The 25,762-nt window shown below is 36.9% G+C and overlaps 1 protein-coding gene and 1 long non-coding RNA gene across 4 annotated transcripts in view; one reads left to right on the top strand and one right to left on the bottom strand.

Annotated features, from left to right (window-relative positions):
* The window catches only part of LOC106062301 (uncharacterized), a 46,681-nt gene that overhangs the window by 474 nt on the left and 20,445 nt on the right, over positions 1 to 25,762 (top strand). For 2 of the 3 annotated variants that reach the window (XM_056030589.1, XM_056030587.1), the window contains exons 2-4: positions 14,282 to 14,611; positions 16,735 to 16,908; positions 17,762 to 17,960. In XM_056030589.1, coding sequence (XP_055886564.1) covers positions 14,290 to 14,611; positions 16,735 to 16,908; positions 17,762 to 17,960 — 695 coding nt within the window. In that variant the 5' untranslated portion in view covers positions 14,282 to 14,289. Of the gene's footprint in view, positions 1 to 6,536; positions 6,722 to 14,281; positions 14,612 to 16,734; positions 16,909 to 17,761; positions 17,961 to 25,762 lie in introns of all 3 variants that reach the window. The other variant, XM_056030588.1, reaches the window with a different exon arrangement.
* LOC129926458 (uncharacterized) lies at positions 911 to 7,565 on the bottom strand. Its single transcript, XR_008778124.1, has 2 exons — positions 7,425 to 7,565; positions 911 to 3,599 (listed from the first exon to the last, which is right to left on the bottom strand). It is a non-coding gene; the product is annotated as an uncharacterized LOC129926458 (long non-coding RNA).

The raw sequence follows: 25,762 nt of genomic DNA, 5'->3' as shown, positions 1-25,762 counted from the left end.
AAGTACGTTCCCTTTGCGATCTATGGGGTAATATGAAGGTCATCTTACGCCCACGATTATCGAGGGTGTCGTTTGGCCAGCACAACGACCAAACGCCTTTACTTTCCCCACACTATTGTCAGGCATTCACAGATTAGAGTTGGGTGAACCGAGAGGTGCCATAAAGATCCCGAATTAAAAATCCAAGAATTCAAAGCCGGTACCCTTTGGTTTGAACTCCAAGCTCTTTAACTCTCAACCACCGCGCGTCCTAAATTTGGTAGATTATTAATGTTATTTACTTGGCAATCAACACTGCACTGCGATTCCCGTGACAGAAAAAAAGGTTACCTCCCCGAATTAAAGTTTTGATCTTAATTCAACGTTTTTATTTATTTATTGTTCAGTTCAGATTTTCAGAACAAGTTGAACCCAGGGTCTAGAGTTTGTATTTATTCTTATAAGTGAAAAGGAACTTGGCGATATTGGGGAGTTATAGAACAGCAGGGAGAGAACTTGTGAGAAAGAGAAATGTGGAAAGTCGAGAAAACGAAAGTAGACTGATGAGGAGGATAGATGGGACAAATATAGAGTCACTCATAAAACAGCTTGAACATTTGAAGAGACAAAAAATAAAGAAGATAAAAAAGAATCTTTAATAAAAGAAACAAGCAAAACAAAAAGAATACTTTAAAAAAAAGATTATCCAATGGAAAGGAAAATGGCAAAGTTTATTCCCCTTTCTGCTATATAAAACAAAATTATTTAATTACTATTAATTGATTAATTTATTGATTATTTTTTTATTGATCCGTTTATTATCATCGACTATGAATAATATAGCAAATTTCAGTTTAATCAGAGAAAGGGGAGTTGGCGAAAAAACATAAAGAAACGTAATAAGAGGAATAAACACGTATTAACATCCACATATTTTATTAAGTAGCATTTATTTCCCTTATTTCGATATCAAAATGATATAATTAATTACCAATAGGCAATTCAAAAATTTTGACTCATTCATGTTTTGTCGGGTACATTAAATAATTGTGCAAAGTTTCAACTTGATCCGAGAATGGGAAGTGGGAGAAATAACATGCACATGCTTTCTACCAGACAGGCAGACAGGCAGACAGGCAGACAGAGTGAGTTGATATAAGCTTTGCAAAAAAACAAGAAAGAATGAAGATAAAGCATCACTACTTTTTGTTAGTGGAAATGACCTTGGTCGAGAGGCTAAGTGCGCTTGAACTTGGCTTGTCTTGGCTACCTAGAAGGGGTTCGAGGTTCAACACCCGACTCGGGCAGAGTTGTGTTTACTGAGCGCTAAAGGCAGCACGGAAAACCAACTCCTAGATACCCCCTCCCCCCACTGGTCCAAAAATGAGATTGGACCAAAGCGCTCTGAGCATGCTATAAGCATGAAAGTAGCGCTATATAAAAGCTATAATAATAATTTGATAATGTCTCCTTGATTTACTTAGCCTAGACACACGGGCGATTTGCAACTAGCGAGAAGTCATCAGTTATAGCATTTGCCTTGTCTCAAGTCTTTTTCCTTTAGATCTTGTCAAATAGTACCGATGGCGTTCTCAATTAGTTGGTCAATCTGTTGTCAATCTGTACTGTATTAGGGAGTGCAACTTAGGAATAGGTATTTAGTTAGGGACATGTAAAACTTCCTATCGTGTCAAGCTTGCAATATACAATTTTACAAGGCTTTGTCACTCTGTTTGTCTGTCTGTCTGGAATCTTGTAATGTACACACTATTTCTCCCAAATTCCCATAATCCCATTCTCTGATCAAGAGACTTTACAGAATTATTCATTGTCAATGACAAAGCACTTTGGAGGGGTCTTCTCATAGCTGGAATATTTAGTATCTTAGTCTATCGAAATACTTTATTTCTAGATCTCCATTCCAGGCCTAATTTAAAGAAACACAAATATTCAGTTCACATTTTGTTCCAGTCGTTGTCTGACTTTCAGTCTTTCTCTTTATAAATCATGCGCCGTACGCGTCCAGATTAAATTGAGCTAAAAGGGAATTTTCACTAGATGACATTTAAACAGTCTCCTCTAAAGAAAATGTTACACGGCATTCTAGTTTATAAGATGATCTCGAAACAGAGGGAGAGGAAAATGTGACAACGAGAATAAGAGAAAGGGAGAGCAGGACTGCGCACATAATGTAATGGTTATATTAGCATACTTTTTCCATTTGTCTCTGTTGAAACTGACTGGGTGGCGTGTCGGTGCTTTGTAATAAAATAATAATACAATGGAAATTAAAAATGTAAATTTGTCAGTCAATAGTTTCAACTGGGACATGTAGTCTACCAAGCGTTGAAAGTCACTCAAGCGTAGAATGATTATGGATTAAGCATGGATTAGTTCAAAAGTGTTTCAATAAATACATTTAAAATGTTGCATCCTTCCGCATAGAGAGAAGAAAATAAAAGGGGGTGGGGGATGTTAGAGTGAATAGAGAAAAAAAGTACATGATATTAGTCGGCTTGTCTATTTAAAGAACATGTTGAATATTTTCTACATACACAAAGACAACAGGTCATGTGCGCTGGACTGTTGAACGGTTGTTTCCCTTTCCCTCTCACTTAGCCCCTCTCTTTTCTCTAACCTCTTTCTTTCTCTCTCTCTTTCTCTCTGCCTTTTCTTTCATATAGAAACATATATGAAATATATAGATATACTCATATGAATTAATATATTGATTAAATCTTTTCACATCACGTATTAATGGAGAAAAAAAAACGAGTCACTCAAATGTTATCTACTTGTGTTTTTTTTTTAAATGTTTAAGAAATGTTCGACATGTTCCTTCTGAGTATACAACCAAGTACATTGTAGGCCAAACCTCCTGTTCCTTCTGAGTATACAACCAAGTACATTGTAGGCCAAACCTCCTGTTCCTTCTGAGTATACAACCAAGTACATTGTAGCCCAAACCTCCTGTTCCTTCTGAGTATACAACCACGTACATTGTAGCCCAAACCTCCTGTTCCTTCTGAGTATACAACCAAGTACATTGTAGGCCAAACCTCCTGTTCCTTCTGAGTATACAACCAAGTACATTGTAGCCCAACCTCCTGTTCCTTCTGAGTATACGACCAAGTACATTGTAAGCCAAACCTCCTGTTCCTTCTGAGTATACAACCAAGTACATTGTAGCCCAAACCTCATGTTCCTTCTGAGTATACGACCAAGTACATTGTAGCCCAAACCTCCTGTTCCTTCTGAGTATACGACCAAATACATTGTAGCCCAAACCTCCTGTTCCTTCTGAGTATACGACCAAGTACATTGTAGCCCAACCTCCTGTTCCTGCTGAGTATACAACCAAGTACATTGTAGCCCAAACCTCCTGTTCCTTCTGAGTATACAACCAAGTACATTGTAGGCCAAACCTCCTGTTCCTTCTGAGTATACGACCAAGTACATTGTAGCCCAAACCTCCTGTTCCTTCTGAGTATACAACCACGTACATTGTAGCCCAAACCTCCTGTTCCTTCTGAGTATACAACCAAGTACATTGTAGCCCAACCTCCTGTTCCTGCTGAGTATACAACCAAGTACATTGTAGCCCAAACCTCCTGTTAAATCTGTGAATATTGTTAATAAAAAATTATATTAAGTTTGTAGGTTCAAGTAATTTGAAGTTTATATAATAGAAATATAATTGATAATAATATAGTTGATTATGATATTATCCCTGGTCTATCAGACCATGAGATCATAAAAATACACAGTCAGATAAAAGCAGTAGCCAATACAAAACCCAAAAGAAAAATCTTACTCTGGAATAAATGCAACCTAACACAATTACATCAGGCTGCATTAAACTTTCAACAAACATTCTTATTAGAAAAAGACATTAACCAACCAGTCGATGACCTCTGGAATTTCATTAAAAACCATCTTAAAAGCATTATAGAAAACCATATACCAACTAAATACGAAATAAATAAATGCTGGTTTAATAATAGACTAAAGAAGCTTTGTAAACAGAAGGAAAACCTATATAGAATATTTAAAGAAACTAATGCAGAAAGAGTTTACAAAATGTATATAAAAATTAAACGCCTAACCCAAAAAGTAAGCAGACAGCTGCAGAGTGAATACATAAACAATGTAATATCTAAAGATAACAACAAAAACCTATGGTCATACATTAAGTCTAAGAAAATGGAAACAACAGGCATAGCACCATTAAAAGATGAACATAACTTAATACATAATGATAATGGAACTAAAGCAAATATCCTAAACAAATACTTTGCATCAGCATTCTCAGCCCCAGGAGACAAAGACATATTACTTAATTTCAACCAAGTAGACAACATAGAAGATATAGTAGTAGAAGAAAATGGAATCCAAAAACTATTAGCCAACACCAAACCAAATAAAGCGTCTGGACCTGATGGTATTCCAGCTAGATTACTCAAAAAACAAAGCAATGAGCTAGCCCCAGTGTTCAAAATACTCTTTCAGGCATCGCTTAACCAGGGCAGAGTACCAAAGGACTGGAAAGAAGCTAATGTCACCCCCCTATTTAAAAAAGGAGAAAAATCTGACCCAGGAAACTACAGACCAGTATCACTTACCAGCATCACATGTAAAATCCTAGAACACATAGGCCTAATATGTAGCAACATCATATAAACCACTTAGACAAACATAATGTCCTCATCCCCATACCAATATGGCTTTAAGAAATATAGATCATGTGAAACACAACTAATAGGACTAATTGATGATTTTTTAAAAGGTTTAGATAATAGTGAACAAATAGATGCTATCTTACTAGATTTTTCCAAGGCTTTTGACAAAGTTCACCACCATAGTTTGCTTAAAAAATTAAAATATTTCGGCTTTAATGGTCCATTGCATCAGTGGATTAAAGATTTTCTGATAGGGAGTGAACAAACTGTAATAATAAATGGCTCTAAATCAACACCGATAACAGTAAACTCAGGTGTACCTCAAGGAACAGTCTTGGGTCCACTACTATTTTTAATTTACATAAATGATTTACCAAATTGCATTACTTCAGGAACAAAAGTCAGATTATTCGCAGACGATTGTATAATATATAGAACAATAAAAACAAGACAAGACACAGATATTTTACAAAGAGAATTAGATGAATTACAGAAATGGGAATCAAATTGGAGTATGTCTTTCCACCTAGAAAAATGTCAGTTGTTAAGAGTAACAAAAAAATTAAAACAAATTAATTCCACTTATCTTATTCATGGCAAACCAGTAACACAGACTAAAAACGTAAAATATCTTTGTGTTATAATAAATGAAAAACTGTCATGGAATCCACATATTGATGAAACTATAAAAAAATCAAACAAAGCATTAATAAGCATCAAATAAGAACATAAAACTAAAATGTTATTTAACCTTGGTTAGGCCAATAATAGAATATGCATCCTCCGTTTGGGACCCCTCAACTCAAGAAAACATTAAGAAACTGGAACAGACACAAAATAGAGCAGTGAGATTCATAACAAACGAATATTCACATTTGACTAGAGTAACACCCTTAGTAAAATCACTAAATTTAGAAAGCCTTCAGGACAGAAGACTCAAAAGTAAAGTAGCAATTATACATAAAACACTGAACCGAAATCTTCAAATACAAAAACAAAATTTAATAAAATACTCTGAAAGACACAAAGATAAAGGCACATTCCTCGTCCCATATGCTAGGACAAATTTGTACAAATGCTCCTTCTTCCCTAGTGCTATTAGAGCATGGAATGGGTTGCCTGAGCTAGCCAGGAAAACCAGTGACTTGGCAGAATTTAAGTCATTGGTTAATATGCATGACTAAATACATGACGCGTAGGACGTAATCATCTTCTTTTTTGAAGTAACGTCTGTATTAAATAAGATAAGATAAGATAAGATAAGATAATGCGCCTACATCAGTTTAGTTGTACTAGCTGTTTGGATCTACAAGTTAACGATCGAGCATAAACACCCCAAAAATGTAACAGTGATATCCTCAATCATTTTGAAGAAATAGGAAAGAAAATATTGCTTTATAAGCAGCCATATATCTCGAATAGAAGCGCGTTGGCTGAGCAGTAAAGCGCTTGGTTTCAGAACCGGGGGTCTCAGGTTCGATTCCTGGTGATTTTGTATTTCGGGATCTTCAGGCACCCCTGAGTGCACCCAGCTCTAATGGGTAGTTGGGGAAAAGTCAAGGCGGTTGGTCGTTGTACTGGTCACATGACACCCTCGTTAACCGTAGGCCACAGAAACAGATTACCTTTACATCATCAGCCCTAGAGACCACAAGGTCTAAATGGGAAACTTTACTTTTTTTCCATATCTCGAATAGCGTAGAGCCTTATCAAGTCTAACTCCGGCCCTGAACCCTCGTGACGACAGCTCGAAGCACATACCACACGACCTTCTCTGAGCTCACGTAATTTAAATACTAATTGTTTAAACGTTCCATTTTATAATGTGTAAGACACAGACCTATCTATGGAATATAGTTAGTTTTTCTGTTGTCACAGGAAACCTTAAAAGGGAAGTAACAAGTCAATTCGTGTTGTCATGCCATGAGTCGTGCACAGAGAGAAAGGAAATGACTTAACGCTCTCATCTGTCATTGGTGATGTCCCTTGACAAACTAGCTCTCTTATCTACAGCGTCCTTGAAAGTGGAACGTCCTCAACACAGGAGATCCCCTTTCATTTAAGTAATTAATATTTTAACCTCTATGAAGAGAGCAAAAATATGCCCAGTCTATGTACTTTAATAACAAACAAGAAATTCATTAATATATTTTTAAAAAGAGGATACCACTTTGTGTTCGCAATGCAATGTTAGTCACCCTATTAATAACGAATGTATACAATCATAGAAAATGACGCTGAGATTTTACCCTTCCCTCATTTCTCTTCTCTCCTAGAAAGAATCCTGGTTAAGCCACTTAAGCGAATGTATAGATCAGGGGCGGACTGACTATATGGGCATTCGAGCAAATGCCCGGTGGACCGGCCTCCAAATGGGGCTGTAGGGTCACCTAAAGGGCGTCATGAACGCCATTATGGTACGTTTTAAATTAAAAAAGGTTTTATAATATTCTCTTATAAAAGTGGCTCTCTGAGCGTTGTAGTTTTCTTTTAAATCGCTTACAGACTCTACATTGTAGGTCCTATGTAGTCATTATTCTAATTTAATTTAATACATTTTCCGAAATAATTACAGTGCTAGTAGTGGGCTTCATCCTTTCAGGTCCTACACTAAGCGATGAAAAAGTAACCTAAGGACTATATTTCTTATAAAGATATAGAGCATGCTTAGAGTTATAGATACATTGTTAAACTTAACAATGATGTTGATGACAGGTAGGCCTATCGTATGATATACAATTTATGGGCCGGAGTGCACAGACGTACCTAGGTAGATTTTGACACCCAGTCTGCCCCTGGTATAGATGTACTATAATTTAATATTCCAGTGGTAAGCCTTTAGATCTAGACTTAAAACACGATGAGAAAACTGTCCTAAATATTAATTAATTTATTAAACTCTTCAATGAATGCGGAAATACCCGAAAACGTCAAGTCCGTTCAAGAGAAACATTTTCTCGTTCTCAAGCCAAATTTGAATTTATTTCTTTTTTTATATTTTGAAAAATTATAACCTCAAACTTGCGTTTTTCACAGTGTGGTCTTCTTCTTCTTCTTTCTCATTGTTATGTTGGAGTGTTCAGATGACCAATACATGAGATGAACTGCACAGTGCTTTCCATATAGTTTTCTTTTTATTGGGCCGGTGTGGTCAACGCGCTAGTAATTCTTTTCTCAGCGATATACAGCAACTGTTACATTTCTAGGTAAATCGTTAGAGCCGTTTTCGAGATCCGTGTCCAGGCAGTTACCAGGTTCCACGAAGATGTGAGTTGAATAGAGGTATTGTAACATAAAAAGTTCATTGTTAAATATGCCTTACTAGTAAACATACTTCAACGGGGTCATAAGTTATGTTAATTTATTCCTTCTTGTGTGTTGAAGTAGTCTGTGGTATTGTATTTGTTGGTTTTTAATTAAACCCATCACCTGCCAACATTTCCTTACTTGACCAAATTTTTGGGGCGGCTAACGATCCATCAAACCCACACAGAGCCGTTGTTTTTGTTGTTTTGTATTCTCTGTGGCTAGGTAAAAAGAACACAAGATAGCCTACTGAGTACCTGGATCTAGAGTACATTTTTAGAACTGGAGATTTTATACATGGTAGCAAATATACGAATAGAAGGCGTGTTGGTGTATCCGGCGTACAATTGTACGGAAGTATTGATAAGCAAAGTATTTTAAGTAACCATTTAGCTGGTAGAAAGTAATTGTTATTATTGAATGGCTACATTGATCTTTTAAAGTGGCATCATTGACATTGTTTATTATGTCTTTTTATTTCTAAATCATTCCCAATTTTTCAACTGTTTCATTTTCTTTACCTTCTATTACCGCCATATTTCTTCTTACCGCTTTCTCTTTCCTTTTTACTCTTACTGAATTTAATAAAAAGTTGAAGTGTAAACAAAGTGTAAACAAAGAGTGGATGACTGTGATTAACTTTGAGTGGGAAAATCCACAATGTTAAATAGAATATTTAACATTCACTGCGTGGCCAAAAAAAAATGTGATGATACAAATTAAGGAGGGATGCATCTTTATAGTCTGTTACAAAGCCTATATCAAATTGTGTTAATGTTACCGTGATAGCTTTTTAATTGTATGCTATATTTTTAAAAAATTAAAGTTGTACGACTTGATTTCAAACTCGAGGTCTCACATTCATCATGTCAATACGCTAACCACTGTGTCTGTGAAGTGCTTATGAAAATAGAAGCTTTATAGTTAGCTATTGTTAGTTTTAAACTGTTAAGAGACAATCTAATTCTCTATACATAGTATAAAGGGGACTAATTCAACTTATACCACCTTATCAGTCAAGTACTACTACTTTCCCTTGTTCGAGATACAAAACAAAATAATTAATTACCAATATTTATTCAACTATTTGGTTATTATTTTTATTGATCCTTGTTTTGTCACGTACAAGAAATAATTGTGCCAAATTTCAGCTTGATCTGAGAATGTGTGTGGGAGAAATCACGTGTACAAAATTGTTACTATACAGACAGAGTGGGTTGATAAAAACTTAGTAAAAAGTAGTTTGTCTGTAGAAACATGACAATAAAGGAAAATTTTACTTATGACCAGAACAAGGGGTTAGGGAAAAATCAATTTAATCAAGTTAAAAAGTTAGTCAGAAAATATTAATAATTACTATTTCGTTAGCGAGGTCTTTAAATACAGTGGAAATTCAAGCTTAGAACATTCGTCGACTAAATGATACAGATCAACATCTTATGAGGAAGTCCCAACTGCTGACACAAGATTGTGTTCGTGTGTCATTAAATGGAATTAAGGTACTGTCTGGTTAAAAATAGATGACCTAATTAACCATGGTCATGAATTAAATTATGCATCCCTAGAAAATATACTACACAGTCGGCTCTGATTCACTTTACTCTATTAACATATTCTTAGCATTAATGTTATGCATATTCAGAAGTATGACTTATGACAAATAAATGTCCCCAGCTCACAATGCCATGTAGAAGTTTTAGTTTGGTAATGCATTGTCAAAATAGATCTTTACTTTCCATTTCGCATTTTTTTCTTTGAAGTGTGTGGGTACATATGAACATCATTATGTGTCTTTGTGTTTACCGGAATTTGCAAGCGAAATATATATTTTAAAAAAGCTTATCTAAAGGGGAAGAACTACACCGCTCAATATGTATACAATTAATGTGCAAGTTATTTCCCTTCTTCGATACCAAACGCAATAGTTAATTACCAATAAATAAAAACTAATTGAGCATTTTTTTTTTTATGGATTCATGTTTTGTTGGTTACAATAAATAATTGTATTAAAGTATCAGCCTTATCGGAGAATGCCTGTGGGAGGGCATTAACAATTAATTAAGTGGATTAAACCCAACAAATTTAGCCATATCTGTGAATATTGAAGTATTAGTCTCCCTTAATGCTATTAAACAAAATGATTAATTACAATTAATCACTTGTCTAATTGATTACTTTCTTATCGATTCATATCTTGTCTATGTCAATGAATAATCGTTCGAAGTTTCAGCTTGATCCGAGAATGGTTGTGGTAGAAATAACGTGAACACACTTTCTACCAGACAGACAGACGTACAGACATAGTGAGTTGACAACTTGACATAAGCTTTGTAAAAGTACGTGTTCATTCTGGTTAGGATCACACAGTGACGCTATTATATTGGTTCTTATAACTGGCTGGAACGATAACCAAAACATGTCAAAATATTACATAAAGGTTTCTGTAAATTGCAATTCGGCTCATTCGATTAAACAGTGTTTCCATTAGCCGGTTTGAACTATACTTTTACCTTTTCCTTACCTTTACCTATCCCTTACTCTGTTGGACCGTTGGGGCACCATGCAAGACTCGTCGACCGTCTTTCTCCATTCCTCCCTGTCTTTCGCCTTGTTTAGAACCTCTTTCAATGGCAGGCCCGTCCATTCATTATGTTGTCCTCCCATCGCTTTCTCAGTCTGCCTCGTCTTCTGTTTCGTAAATTAGAAATGTGTAGACATGGCAGAGAAACTATAAATAGCAACATTTCTGGTGTCTCCGGTGTACAGAGTAAAGAAAGTCTTGGATCAGCTTTTGGGTTGTTTTTTTAAGTATATGAAATTTTTTTTACGCTTTTTAGCATTGCAGAATTACATTTTCTTCAATATCTTTCAACTGTTATCGAAATACAAAGATGTGAATCAATACAATCTTATCTTATCTTATCTTATCTTATTCTCACTTTTGACTTGTACAGTGAAACGATGAAACCTGGCAATAACATCTAGCAATAAGACAAGTTTAGCCTGTATCTGACCTCAGTTTCATTGATCCGTGACGGAAACAATTAAAATCAGAGCCTGGCAAACGGATACAAACCAAAGTCGTTAAGTTTTGAGGCTACTAAAGAAATAACGATGATGAAGACCTGTCCCAAACCTCCCAAGAGAAATGCAGATCATGGTGGCGGGCGGGTTTGAACCCGTCACCATCTTCAAGACCTTACACCACACGACCATGTTGACATTCATGTAGGCACAAACAGCAGAGATAGTTCACAATACATCTATTCAAGTCACACATTAGGAGTGGGTGAAACCTGGAACCTCATGGGTAGACAGGTTTCTCAAAAACGGCTCTAACGATTTTCCTAGAAATGAGACAGTAGCTGAATATTGTTGGGTAAGAATTACTAGCTCGTTGAACACACTGGGAAAACTCTAGTTTGACCGTTATAGTTTTTCAAAGTAAAAAAAAAAACAACACAATTTAGATTTGATCACAAAATACTTTTCTTGAACAGACTATAAGACTTCCGGTTATTGGATGGTTACCTGGTCGTGTAATATGCGCCTTGATTTTGCGTCCCGATGGACCCGGGTTCTAATCCTTCCAGCTGCCAATGCCCTGTGAGTTGTTTTGGACTAGGATGTCATAATTTGTACACTTTGAACTGAATTAACATCCGAAACGTATACAAAGAAACATCCAAAGATTGGTTGTGGATTTGAAGTCATTTAAGACTACATGCATGCTCTTTGTTACTTTATAGCTCAAATTAAAGCGGTCATTAAAGTCTACATTCTTCCTATTTAGTCTCTGGAATGTATAAAGTAATTAACTTGTATGTGCTTCTAATAGACAATGCTATTAAAACAATTGCTTGTTTCATGTTTTATTTTTGCAATTCTTCTTTTCAGCTTGCAAATTTTTGGGCTCAAAATTCTGGGTGGGTAGACACGGTTCTCGAAAACGGCTCTTAGGATTTTCATAGAGATTTGACAGTTAATGTATATCTTTGGTAAAAGAATTACTAGCTATTTTGGCCAAACTCTAGTTTGACCGTTATAATATTTCAAAGTATTAAACAAAACTAAATTTGGCTTGAGGACTAGAAAATCTGTATCTTGAACGCCTATTTCCGAATGTAGGCCCTCTTCCTATAAGAGTAAAGTCATGTTCAGGAACATTTGGCTCACATCGAGGCGTATCATTGGAATTTATATACTCTGAGACTCTGGGTAGATTTATATATTCTCTTAACCAGGATTTTATTGTTGAAGATGTTGAATTAGGGTTGGGTAGAGAATATTCTATTGTTTTTTATATCTACCATTCAATTAGTTATTAAGAGTATATTATTCAATCTTACGAAACAGTCATCCGCTTCATAAAGGAGGTATTGTCTATTAATTTTTTTTTAGATTTGGTTTGTTAAATTGGTGTAAACACCAACTCAATAACATCAAAATGAGATAAAAGCCAAAAAAAAAATGTTTTGGTTTACACACGTTGCCAGAGAGGATTTTAACAAATCGGCACGACCATTAAAAGGTGCTGTGTTTTCTCCCAAAACCTCCAAACGTATGACCTTCACAGTAAGTGGCACTCTGTGACAGCTAGGTAATCACGTGGTGTTAAAAAGGTACATTTCCTGGCGGAAGTCTTGTCAGGGATTAGAAATCTATTTTTAGCTTTATGGGTCATGCTTTAATTTTTTTTTAAAATAAAAATATCAGTCTGTTACAGTTGTCTTTTTTTTTATATACGTTGCTATAAACAGAGTACTTCTTTAAAATGTAAAGATAATAATAATAATAAGTAATAACAGACAGTAAAAACTACTAATTTTTTTATGAAGTATTACTATTTACTAGGGAGTCACGGTGGCTGAGTGGTAAAGCGAGAGTTCCGGGTTCGAATCCTGGTGAAGACTGGGATTTTGATTTCTGTGATTTTAGGGTGCCTCGGTGTCCACCCAGCTCTAATGGGTGCCTGACATTAGTTGGCGAGAAATAAAGGTGGTTGATCGTTGTGCTGGCCACATGACACCCTAGTTTATCGTGTGCCACACAGAAACAGATGACTTTACTTTACTATTTACTAGAGTGAGATAAAAACAAGCAATAGAAGGTTTATACGTTTTTAAAAACTAAGCTTCTATAAGGGTAAGCACCGCATAATCACTGCCATATATTTCAATACTACAAGATTTTTCTAACTTATTTCTATATAAAACAAAACTAAAGAGTTACTACTAATTGATTAACTAACTTTTTTTAAATATTTCTTTTACTGATTCATGCGTTGTCTTAGACTTAGACAATGACTGATTGTGTAAAATTGAAATGGTAAGTGAGAGTACAAATTTTAAAAAAAATTCATCTACCCAGACAGACAGACTGACAGACAGAGTGAGCTGTTAGGCGTCTCCGCGCTGTGTCTTGTCCAGATATGTCTAGGCGGAGGTAATACTCAAAGAACCAAATAACTCTGGTGAATTGTCAGCAATGTAGAAAACAAATCGACGCTGAAGAACGCTGTCTAACAAAGGCGTTTGCTACGTAATAAAGGGAACCATGGAATGTCGCATAGCTCAATATCTACTCCAGAAACTAAAACCAAAAGCTGCCAAGAGTATTCTGTGTTTACTTTTTGTTTCACTTTAAATCCTAGTCTTCTTTTTTTTTCTCCTAGTCGCGTCACTGTCGCTAAGTCAAAATCTTTACTCTTTCGATGAAACAAATAACTTTTCGCGCCTAAGTCCTAACGTGTCCAAACAGTTGCTATGTGCTTTGTAAAAAAAAGTATTCGCTGTTTAAAGCTATGTCTACGTGTCCAATGGAGGTCTTCCCATGTTAGCTTCTTAAAACTATTTTTATATATTTTTTTTATTTCACGTTCGTCTTTATGTGTAGTCCTCCAGAACAAGTAGTAGGCTTACTTAGGTCTCCACTGTTTCAAGAGCAACGGATAACGAGCGTGTTTTTTTTTTTTAGGCCAGCACAACGATGAGTCATAATACGCAAGGATCTGTATCTGGGTCGTCTCGATGGTCCCGTGTTCATACCCTGCCTGCTGCCATCCCACGCCGTCCACGGGAGGTTTGCACGACGTGTCAACGAGCTATTGGTATAAACTGCCCACAGGTTGTGACGATGCCATTCATTGTTGAGGACTTCTACAACTAGTGGTCTCGGTTGGACTAGCTGTTTGACGCTGCTAATCTAACCGAGAATTCCTTTCAACACGGGGGCATCAACCAGCTACGGTAATGCAGTCGAGATAAAATATTCTGTCTTTATTTTCTATTGAGTAGCTTTCATTGCAACTTTTCCAGGTGTGAGCATGGGCGCTGTACTGTTGGCAGTAATAACCCTGGGAGTAATGGTTAGCTATTCGGAACCACAGACCACGCGCTCAACTCAGCGAATTGTTGTGGGCCAGGCTATCGTCAGTGGTAAGGTGGCCAGCAGTGATGCCCTTCCAGTGACCACGACACCCTCGATGCCCTCCGCCACCCCGACGCCCACCTGGAACACGTCTCTGCTTTGTCGTCACTTGGCCAACCTCACGGGTCCTCAAGGGAGCGCGGCCCCGCCGACATTAGAGTCACTAGAGGCCAAGTGTTTCCCAGGATTTGTGTGCGTCAATGGTTATTGCACTGGAGGTACAGACATTTTGAAACTCTTCTCTCTCTCTCTCTGTCTTTCTTTTCCTCTTTTAATAAACATGTTCTTTTTTCGTTCTCTTTCTGCCTCCCTCCTCTTACTTTTTTTTTAGACAATTCCTCTTACTTTTTTAGACAATTCCTCTTACTTTTTTAGACAATTCCTCTTACTTTTTTTTTTTTTGTTTGTTTGTTTTAAACAATTCCTCTTACTTTTTTTTTTTAGACAGTTCCTCTTACTTTTTTTTTTTTTAAGACAATTCCTCTTACTTTTTTAAGACTATTCCTCTTACTTTTTTTTTTTAGACAATTCCTCTTACTATTTTTTTTATCTTTCTTTCCCTCTCTTCGTAACTTTTCTTGTTTCTTTATTTCTCTAGCCCAGGCATGTCAAACTCATTAAGGTGTATGGGCCACACTAAAAACTCCTGAAGAGCCGCAGCCAAAAATCATTTTAAAACATAGCCTACTAATTTTATGTAAATTAGAAACAATACAATAGAATACAATAATAATGGAATAGCTGTCCCTTTGTTAGATAAATTTGTAGTGCAATTCTGCTAGTTAAAAATTACTATGATTACGCATTATTTTCGGTGTTATGATGCTTGACATCTTTTCTGGGATACAATTTTATTAATGTCAGGTTGAAGTTTGTTTGTCACTGACACTTTGTTCACTGATGACAAATTTTGATCAAGTTAATCTCGAGCGGTGCGGTGCTTTTGTAGATTTCATTATAATAAGAACTGCTCACAGAGATAAGTTCTTTCAAACATAGCAAGAATTCTAGCTGCAAATTTCCGCAATTCAACGTACCGTTCAGGTAAATAACTGTACAATTTTGGCACAGCCACTTCTATATACTTCGATTTCAACAAAAATCGGACTGCATATCTATCAGCTCTAGTTGCACATTACCAGCAGCATTTTCGGGTGCAAATGAAAATGGAGATACAAACAACGAAAGTCATTGAAAGCATCTAATATCACATTTATCAAATGTTGCAGCCGTATTTCATCTTTTTAATTCCAGACACGTTTAGTAGTGGACAAGGTTTTCTCTTCCTATTTATCCACAGTCGTAACTTTGCTTAAAAGCACTTCACATCATCACACAGTTGTGACAATTTTGTCTTTACCATGAAGTTTCAAATTCAAGTCTTACATGTGACCAATGAGATCAACTGCCAATGACAAATCCTGAACCCATTCGTCAGTTTGTCCTCACGCGGTGCAAAAAATCTCTTCAATTCTTTATGATAGGAGAGCCAGCGGCCTTGTGTGTAGTAGGGAGCACCATCAAATTCGTGTCCAATGTCATCCAGAAACATTGAAAATTGGCGATGATTTTAGCTACAGGAACGAATAAAATTGATAGCGATTAATAATAATTACAAAGTTAACAGATCAACATTAAACCTAAAAGAGTACTTGAAAGATTCGAAGTTAATAAATAAATGAAATTACCACATCTAGTTCAATCTAAAATAAATTTCCGTAAAATTATTTGTTTTAAAAAAATCTGATCATCAAAGAATACTTAGTTAAGTTCTACGAAGTTGTTTGTAACGGTTATTTTTGGTGATAATTCTTCAGGTGGCGAAGCTGGCCGCATGCAAAGTGGTTCATGCGGCCCGCAAATACTATGTTTGACATGCCTGCTCTATCCCTTCTCTCTCTGTTCCCTTTCTCCTACTTGGTTACATTTTTTTGGCTTCCTTTTTCTCTCTCTCCTCTCTTTCTTTCTTTCTTTTCCTTTTTGTTTCTTTATTTTGTTTTTTTTTTTTCAACCTCTTTGTATGTATGTGTGTCTGTCTGTCTGCGAAGGAGAGAGAGAATAAAATACTTAAACTTAAAGATCGCTGTCCACTTAGTTGTAATTAATTGTGACATAACTAGGAACATATTCACTAACCAGTGACCATTTTTGACAGATTTAGAATTATATAGAACCTCAGTGCACAGTTTGGGATCCATTAGTTTAAAATGCTACCCCTCATGGTGGAGCCACACTGAAACAAGGCAATGTCATGATGTATCACACCTAGTACCTAACTACAATGACATATTTACCTGTCACCTGAACCCTAACTATTGACTATCGTCGCTTTGTTTTACAGGTATGAGCTGCAAGTGCAACGAGGGGTGGGCAGGGCTCTTCTGTCAGGACCTGTGCCCCAGCAAGTGTGTCCCCGAGGGGACATGCGTGACCAGCACCTCCAACCAGGCCATCTGCTTGTGCAACAGCACTTCGAAGTACGTGCCGGACGTGGGCTGTGTGATGAAGGGTCCAGGTGAGTACAGGTTTTGTTATCTAGGTAGAGTGGTGTTGAATGACAGCGTGAGTGACAACCATTAGTTTGTAACAGTATTAAGACAGAGAAAATCCTTTGAAGAATTGTATACCTTACAGCCACAAGGCATCACTCTCTCTATATATATATATCATGTTATTTTATAAATAAAACAAACTAAATAACAAAAAACTAGGCCTACTTATTTTCTCAAAACCAAGCTTATCTAAGGGCAAGAACTGTATTTATGGCCATATCTGTCAGAACTGAGAGATATCTAAATTAATTAATTTTAAAAAAGTTCTAAAGTTCCCCTTTGCGATCTATAGCGCAGTTGATGTAGAGGTCATCTTTTTCTGTGGCTCACGGTTAACAAGGGTGTCGTGTGGTCAGCACAAAGCACCTCTAATTAATTACCACTAATTAATTAATTGGTTAATTTTTTTATATTGATTCATACTTTGTTAGTAACAATGTATAATTAGATCCGAGAAAGGGGGAGTGTGATAAATAACGTGTACCAGTCAGACAAAGGGAGTTAATATAAGATTTGTACCAGTCAGACAAAGGGAGTTAATACAAGATTTGTACCAGTCAGACAAAGGGAGTTAATATAAGATTTGTACCAGTCAGACAAAGGGAGTTAATATAAGATTTGTACCAGTCAGACAAAGGGAGTTAATATAAGATTTGTACCAGTCAGACAAAGGGAGTTAATATAAGATTTGTAAATACATTTAAAAAAAAAAGATCTGGTTCATTCCACGTTTTTCATTTATTGAATGTCTTTTGTCTGTCTGGGTAGTGAGAATATATTCCAGTCTGTGACATTCATAAAATTGTGTGTCTACAGATGACTCCACCACAACTACTGAGCCGACCAGTACCGTTGATCCCAATCTGCGGTCCAAGGCAGAGCGTGAGTGCTTCGGCTCCATTGAGTGCATCCATGGATACTGCGACATCGGATCCATGCAGTGTCTCTGTGACCCCGGCTGGAAAGGTCAACTGTGCAATGAGAAATGTGATCTTAACTGTGGACCACATGGGCGGTGAGTTATTTATGCTGGGGGTGGGGGGGGGGAGGACAGGACTCGATTTAGATGTAATAAGGCCCTATGCTATTTGACCAATATGGGGCCCTAATGCTATTTGATCAATATGGGGCCCTAATGCTATTTGATCAATATGGGGCCCTATGCTTTTTGATCAATATGGGGCCCTAATGCTATTTGATCAATATGGGGCCCTAATGCTATTTGATCAATATGGGGCCCTATGCTATTTGATCAATATGGGGCCCTAATGCTTATGATCAAACGTAATTTTCGAATACTATCTAGGCTGAGCTGATATACAGTTAAGAAGTATGTAGATAGTGGAAAAAAAAATACAAAATTTAAAACTTTAAAAAATCACGTGAACATTTTTTTTTGGGCGGGGGGGGGGCGAAGGTGAAGGCCTTAAGTTGAATCTCTTTATCCTTGATGTATAATCTACACGGTTAGGGACTCTCTTTATGCATATAATATGTGCTTCCAACAAAGATTTGGTAGGCAGAGAACTGCAAAGGTCTACTGTCAGTTATGTATAACTTTTTAATGTATATGTAATATATGTTTACAATGCTTTGGAATAGATTAATTAAACAAGCAATAGAAAATATTTTACGTTTTTAACAAGAAAGCTTATATAAGGAAAAGAACCGCTAGTCACTGCCGTATATATTAAATGGCAGGGTTTAGCTACCTTTTTGCCATATAAAACAAAATTAATTAATTAGTACTAATTGATTAATTAATTGGTTAATTTTTTGGTTGATTCGTGTATTGTAATCGACTATGAATAGTTATGCAAAAATTCACTTTGTCCCTAGAATGGAAAGTTGGAGAAAGAACTTGTCAAAACCTAATAGGGGCAAAATTCATATATACGTCCATATCTCTCATTAAATAGCAGTTATTCCCCTTATTTCAATATCAAACAAAATAATTAATCACCAATAATTAATAAACTAACTGGTTATTTTTTTTATATTGCTTCTTGTCTTGTCAAGTACAAATGAATAATTAAAGCAGAGTTTCAACTTGATCCGAGATAGGGAAACGGGAGAAAAAGTATGTCCAAAAGGCCTTAAGGATGCCCTTGACCTGGTCTGACCCTGCCGGTGTGGTTAGGTGTTATACCACTCAAAATAGGACATACAGTTAGGAAGTAGGACATGTATAAAACAATGTATTTGAACCTAGTGCCAACCAGTAGAACATGGGACGGGTAAAAGGCAATAAAACCAATGACTTAGCAGAGTTCAAGTCTCTAATGAACATTCACGACTAGATGAACACATGGATAGGACTCAAACCCATGGACACAATATCAGTATTTCTATAACACGTATCGCGCCAATATAAATAGCTAATTGCTCTTATTATTTTGTAATATCAGGTGACCGAGCCTCGCTCGGATGAATAATTTGTTAAGGAAGGATATATACCCGAAGTCATTTTGAGAATATTTTTGTACCAGGTGGCCGAACCTCGCTCAGTTAAATAATTTCGGAAGGTTATATACCCGAAGTCATTTTGGGAATATTCTTGTAATTACGAAAATGAACGATCGGATAAAGACTACTAATCTGAAGAGTTGTTTTAGTGTTCTGTTAGTTCTAATTGTAGGCCTAATTGAACATGTCGATTAAATTTAAAGTCTTTTAAGTCCTCCTACAGTCTAGAAAAACTACAGCTCAAGTCCGTCTTAAAGTTTTGCAATCCATCTTTTGCGTAAAACTATTGTAGGCTTACTATTATTGGCTTGGAAGAAAGTCTTTGCAATGTAACTTCTCTACGTTATATGGTAAAACATGCACTTAGTGACAAAGTAAAATGGCTCATTTTTTCTTATTAGACTTAAATCATTGCATTAGTTTTTTAAAGAAACGTTTCCGTAGGGCACCTCTGTTACGCCGAATAATATGCTCGTTACCCATACGGGATACGTGCCCTGCCCAGCCTGACTGTCGGACTATAGGAAGTTCATACCGGCTTTTGCCATCCATCCATCCCAGTGGTGCTATGACCTGCTTTTACACATCCCTCCATTCAGATCTCTCCTGGGCTTTCCATCAACACGCCCTAACTCCAAGCTTTTTACCGAGGTTTATAGTTAAATCAAAAGAGGCTGCAGCGTAAGCAAAACTCGTTGACCGCTCGCTAGATATCACGTTTAGTGTGAGCTAGTAAGGCGTAGAGAAGCTGTGTTATGACCATTTCCTTTGTTTTGGTACAGGACAGTAGACACCGAAGCATGAACACATGGTAATAGTTCACCAGCAAAATAATAATAATAATAAGGCTTGTCTTAGAGTCCGAAAATTAATGAGGATTGCAGCTGTGACCTACATATCTTGCCATATCCAAGGCAAGCATAACCATTGTCCGCGGTGCTCGATTAAGATTTTCTTTTAGCGTCTGCGTCTGTCCACGGCAGCAAATTTTCTTTTGGTCTCAAATGTGTATCCGCGGCCTTTGTATAGAGGGAATTCTTTAAGTCCGAAAGTTACGCTGGACAGAGCAGTATCCTGTATGGGAGACGAATCTCAGACGAACGCATGCCAAAGGCAGTCTTTTTTGGTGAGCTAAAAAGTGGGCGACGTAACACCGAAACGCTTAAAACACCAGCTTATGGCGCAAACTTGACTTTCCTGACATAGAAGAGAGCACATGGTTGCATGCAACCTCAGAACGAGACAGCTGGAGGTCACCAGCAAAAAAAACAACAAAGTAAAAGGTATCTACACCACTCTACACAATTAAAGAGTAAACAATTTATTAAGCACTTAAAACAATAACTAATCATACATCGGCACATTTAATTTCATTACTTTTCTTTCATAGTTCTATAAATATCAGGTGACCGAGCCTCGCTCGGATGAATAATTTGTTAAGGATGGATATATACCCGAAGTCATTTTGAGAATATTTTTGTACCAGGTGGCCGAACCTCGCTCTGTTAAATAATTTTGGAAGGTTATATACCCGAAATCATTTTGGGAATATTCTTGTAATTACGAAAATGAACGATCGGATAAAGACTACTAATCTGTTCTGTTAGTTCTAATTGTAGGCCTAATTGTACATGTCGATTAAATTTAAAGTCTTTTAAGTCCTCCTACAGTCTAGACAAACTACAGCTCACGTCCGTCTTATACTTTTACAATCCATCTTTTGCGTAAAACTATTGTAGGCTTACTATTATTGGCTTGGAAGAAAGTCTTTGCAATGTAACTTCTCTACGTTATATGGTAAAACATGCACTTAGTGACAAAGTAAAATGGCGCATTTTTTCTTATTAGACTTAAATCATGGCATTAGTTTTCTAAAGAAACGTTTCCGTGGGGCACCTCTGTTACGCCAAACAATATGCTCGTTACCTATACGGGATACGTGCCCTGCCCAGCCTGACTGTCGGACTATAGGAAGTTCATACCGGCTTTTACCATCCATCCATCCTAGTGGTGCTATGGCCTGCTTTTACACATCCATCCATTCAGATCTCTCCTGGCCCTAACTCCAAGCTTTTTACCGAAGTTTATAGTTAAATCAAAAGAGGCTGCAGTGTACTCAAACTCGTTGACTCGTTGGATATCATGTTTAGTGTGAGCAAGTAAGGCGTAAAGAAGCTGTGTTATGACCATTTCCTTTGTTTTGGTACAGGAGAGGTAGACACTGAGGCATGAACACATGGTAATAATTCACCAGCAAAATAATAATAATAATAAGGCTTGTCTTAGAGTCCGAAAATTAATGAGGATTGCAGCTGTGACCTACATATCTTGCCACATCCAGGGCAAGCATAACCATTGTCCGCGGTGCTCGATTAAGATTTTCTTTTAGCGTCTGCGTCTGTCCTCGGCAGCAAATTTTCTTTTGGTCTCAAATGTGTATCCGCGGCCTTTGTATAGAGGGAATTCTTTAAGTCCGACAGTTACGCTGGACAGAACAGTATCCTGTATGGGAGACGAATCTCAGACGAACGCATGCCAAAGGCAGTCTTTTTTGGTCAGCTAAAAAGTGGTCGACGTAACACCGAAACCCTTAAAAGACCAGCTTATGGCGCAAACTTGACTTAGCTGACATAGAAGAGAGCACCTGATTGCATGGGGCCTCAGGACGAGACAGCTGGAGGTCACCAGCAAAATAAACAACAAAGTAAAAGGTATCTACACCGCTCTACACAATTAAAGTGTAAACAACTTATTAAGCACTTAAAGCACAATAACTATATATCGGCACATTTAATTTCATTACTTTTCTTTCATAGTTCTATAATAAATCAATCTACAATAAGATGGTGCGCAAATGTTTAATTAGGTCTATTGATCCTTTAAAACTCGTTATTGTTTGCAAAGAAATAATTTAGTGTACTGCGGTAAGCCTAGTGACGTAAGCAGCGTTTTTCCCGTTTACGTCATGGAAAATTTTCATTCATAAAACATTCTAGCCAAACTTAATTTTTCGATAATGAGGCATTTTCAAACCGATATAACGGTCGATCTCGAGTTTTCCCAATATGGCCAATGAGTTGAGAATTTTTTTCTCACTATTATGCACATACCGTGAAATTTTAAAGAAAATCGTTAGAGCCGTTTTCGAAATAAAATTTATATATATATATATATATATATATATATATATACATACAAGAATTGCTCGCTTAAGAGTATAGGATAAGAATCGTTAAATTGTTTTGTGTAAAAATTTAAGTCTGGTTCCTAACTGATAGAGCCTATACAAATTGAATATACTTTACATTTTTCAATATTTCTCCGTTTTTTTTTTTTGTTTAAATACAGTTATTATTATAATTCTTTTTTTTTATTTGAGTATATACCTGAGTTGCATAGGCTGAAACAAAACATAGCACTAGACACACAGAAGAAACAAAAAGTTGAACGTTGAAAGTAAAAAAAAAAAAGTAACACTTTCAGGTTGTAAATATGACGTAACATACTGGCAGACCGTCGCATGTGGACTTCATTAAGCATGGACGCTATCGTTCATTAAATTTAATTATGCGGCCGAGAGCGCCCAGTTCTAGTATGTACCTGACATGAGAAAGGGGAAAAGTAAAGGCGGTTGGTCATTGTGCTGGCCACATGACACCCTCGATAGCCGTGGGTCACGAAAACGGATAACCCGCACATTATCTGCCCTGTGGATCGCAAGGTCGGAAAACGAACATTACATGAGATCAAGTTGCTGTAAGAGTGTAGAATAATTGTATGTAGTGAGTATTTTAAAATTATAGATCTAAAACGAGATATTTAAAAGAAGCTGAATAATAATACTGTCAATGAATGGAGACTTACTTTACAATTTTAATGTGCGAGTAATAATAATCTCAATATGTGTCAATGACTTTTCTCATTTATCTGAAACATTTTCTGCTTTATTATAAAAGTTGCACATAATTCTTATTTTGAAACTATACATTTTGATGTCCGTTACCAGTGTAAAGTGAAATTGTTTGTTTTTTTTTTCTTTCAAAATTTAAACTAGTTAACGCTCAACACAGAGAATATTAAAAAGAAAAACGCTATTATGCCCCTTTATTTCCTTAATATAGTGATTATGCAAGTAAAGACTACCTATTCTAGATGAATTAACTTCAATTAACGTACGAATTAAGAATGACGTTGGCGGAGGGACTATGTCAACGGTCGTGGAATAAAAAGCATGTGCACTTTTTGGGGGTTTTGTTTGAGTGTCTAGAGAGTTCGATCTTTAGGCCTTCATCCGTCAAGTGTGTGTCTGTTATTTTTTTAAAAACACATTTAGTTTCCTTCACTTGTCTGTCTCTCGTACCGTCTGTCCAATTTTGTTTTGACCAAAAAAAAAAGTATAAATAGGCTTTAGGCAAAAAGTAGGTTTCAAATCTGTTGTCAACTGTCGTTGGCTTATAGCACTAGATGCTGGTAGACATCTAAACCGCTGTGGGCGTATTTATATTTGAACTTATAGAACTTGAAATAACTTGAAAAACTTCTTTGGGAACAAAACTAAATAGAACTTTGATTACAATATAAACAAAATGAACTTGAAATGAAATAAATTTATATTTTAAACAAATCTACCTCACTATAACAACACGTTTTTACACTCTGGCATCCTGGAGTCGTCTGGCCTACTTAACACGGCTTATGACAGTGCCGCTTGTTTTGCATCCTTTACACTGCCACCAACCAATCGCTATTTTCTTATCACCGTCACCATAGAAACACACACACACACGTCACACACACATAACAGAACCAAGAAAGAGACTAGTATTTAAGTACTATCTTATCGTACATTTTAAGTATCTACTTCTAATCGTCCAAGTCATTGATTCAGTCAACATGCCCCATGCTCTCCAAGTCATTGATTCAGTCAACATGCCCCATGCTCTCCAAGTCATTGATTCAGTCAACATGCCCCATGCTCTCCAAGTCATTGATTCAGTCAACATGCCCCATGCTCTCCAAGTCATTGATTCAGTCAACATGCCCCATGCTCTCCAAGTCATTGATTCAGTCAACATGCCCCATGCTCTCCAAGTCATTGATTCAGTCAACATGCCCCATGCTCTCCAAGTCATTGATTCAGTCAACATGCCCCATGCTCTCCAAGTCATTGATTCAGTCAACATGCCCCATGCTCTCCAAGTCATTGATTCAGTCAACATGCCCCATGCTCTCCAAGTCATTGATTCAGTCAACATGCCCCATGCTCTCCAAGTCATTGATTCAGTCAACATGCCCCATGCTCTCCAAGTCATTGATTCAGTCAACATGCCCCATGCTCTCCAAGTCATTGATTCAGTCAACATGCCCCATGCTCTCCAAGTCATTGATTCAGTCAACATGCCCCATGCTCTCCAAGTCATTGATTCAGTCAACATGCCCCATGCTCTCCAAGTCATTGATTCAGTCAACATGCCCCATGCTCTCCAAGTCATTGATTCAGTCAACATGCCCCATGCTCTCCAAGTCATTGATTCAGTCAACATGCCCCATGCTCGAATGGAATCAAGGGAAGAAGAAACACTTGCACGAATTTGTTCTAGCATAGGAAATAATAAATGTGTTTTTAAACTTGTGTTTGTGTATTTTATTAGCCTGTGTTCCTGTATTTTGTAAGTTATGGTTCATCGACGATTCTCAATCCCTGCATCAGATCAATGTTTATCACCCCCCTCCATCAGACGCCATCAGATATCGATGATTATGAAGCTCTCCACCAGATATCAGTGATTATCAGCCACACAACCAGATATCATTGGAGTCCCAAATATTTTGTTACATAATATTAAAACCGTTCCTATTATTGACTCCATTATATTTTACGGATCTCTGAACAATTAACAGTCACATTAAACCAGTTAACAGTCACATTCAACCAGTTAACAGTCACACTCAACCAGTAAACAGTCACACACTCAACCAGTTAACAGTCACACTCAACCAGTTAACAGTCACACTCAAACAGTTAACAGTCACACTCAACCAGTTAACAGTCACACTCAACCAGTACACAGTTACACTCAACCAGTTAACAGTCACACTCAACCAGTTAACAGTCACACTCAACCAGTTAACAGTCACACACTCAACCAGTTAACAGTCACACTCAACCAGTTAACAGTCACACTCAACCAGTTAACAGTCACACTCAACCAGTACACAGTCACACTCAACCAGTTAACAGTCACACTCAACCAGTTAACAGTCACACTCAACCAGTACACAGTCACACTCAACCAGTTAACAGTCACACTCAACCAGTTAACAGTCACACTCAACCGTGCTTGTTCTGCT

The sequence above is a fragment of the Biomphalaria glabrata genome, chromosome 5 (assembly GCF_947242115.1).
Source record: "Biomphalaria glabrata chromosome 5, xgBioGlab47.1, whole genome shotgun sequence".
Taxonomy (NCBI): domain Eukaryota; kingdom Metazoa; phylum Mollusca; class Gastropoda; family Planorbidae; genus Biomphalaria; species Biomphalaria glabrata.
This window is presented reverse-complemented; position numbering and strand designations above follow the sequence as displayed.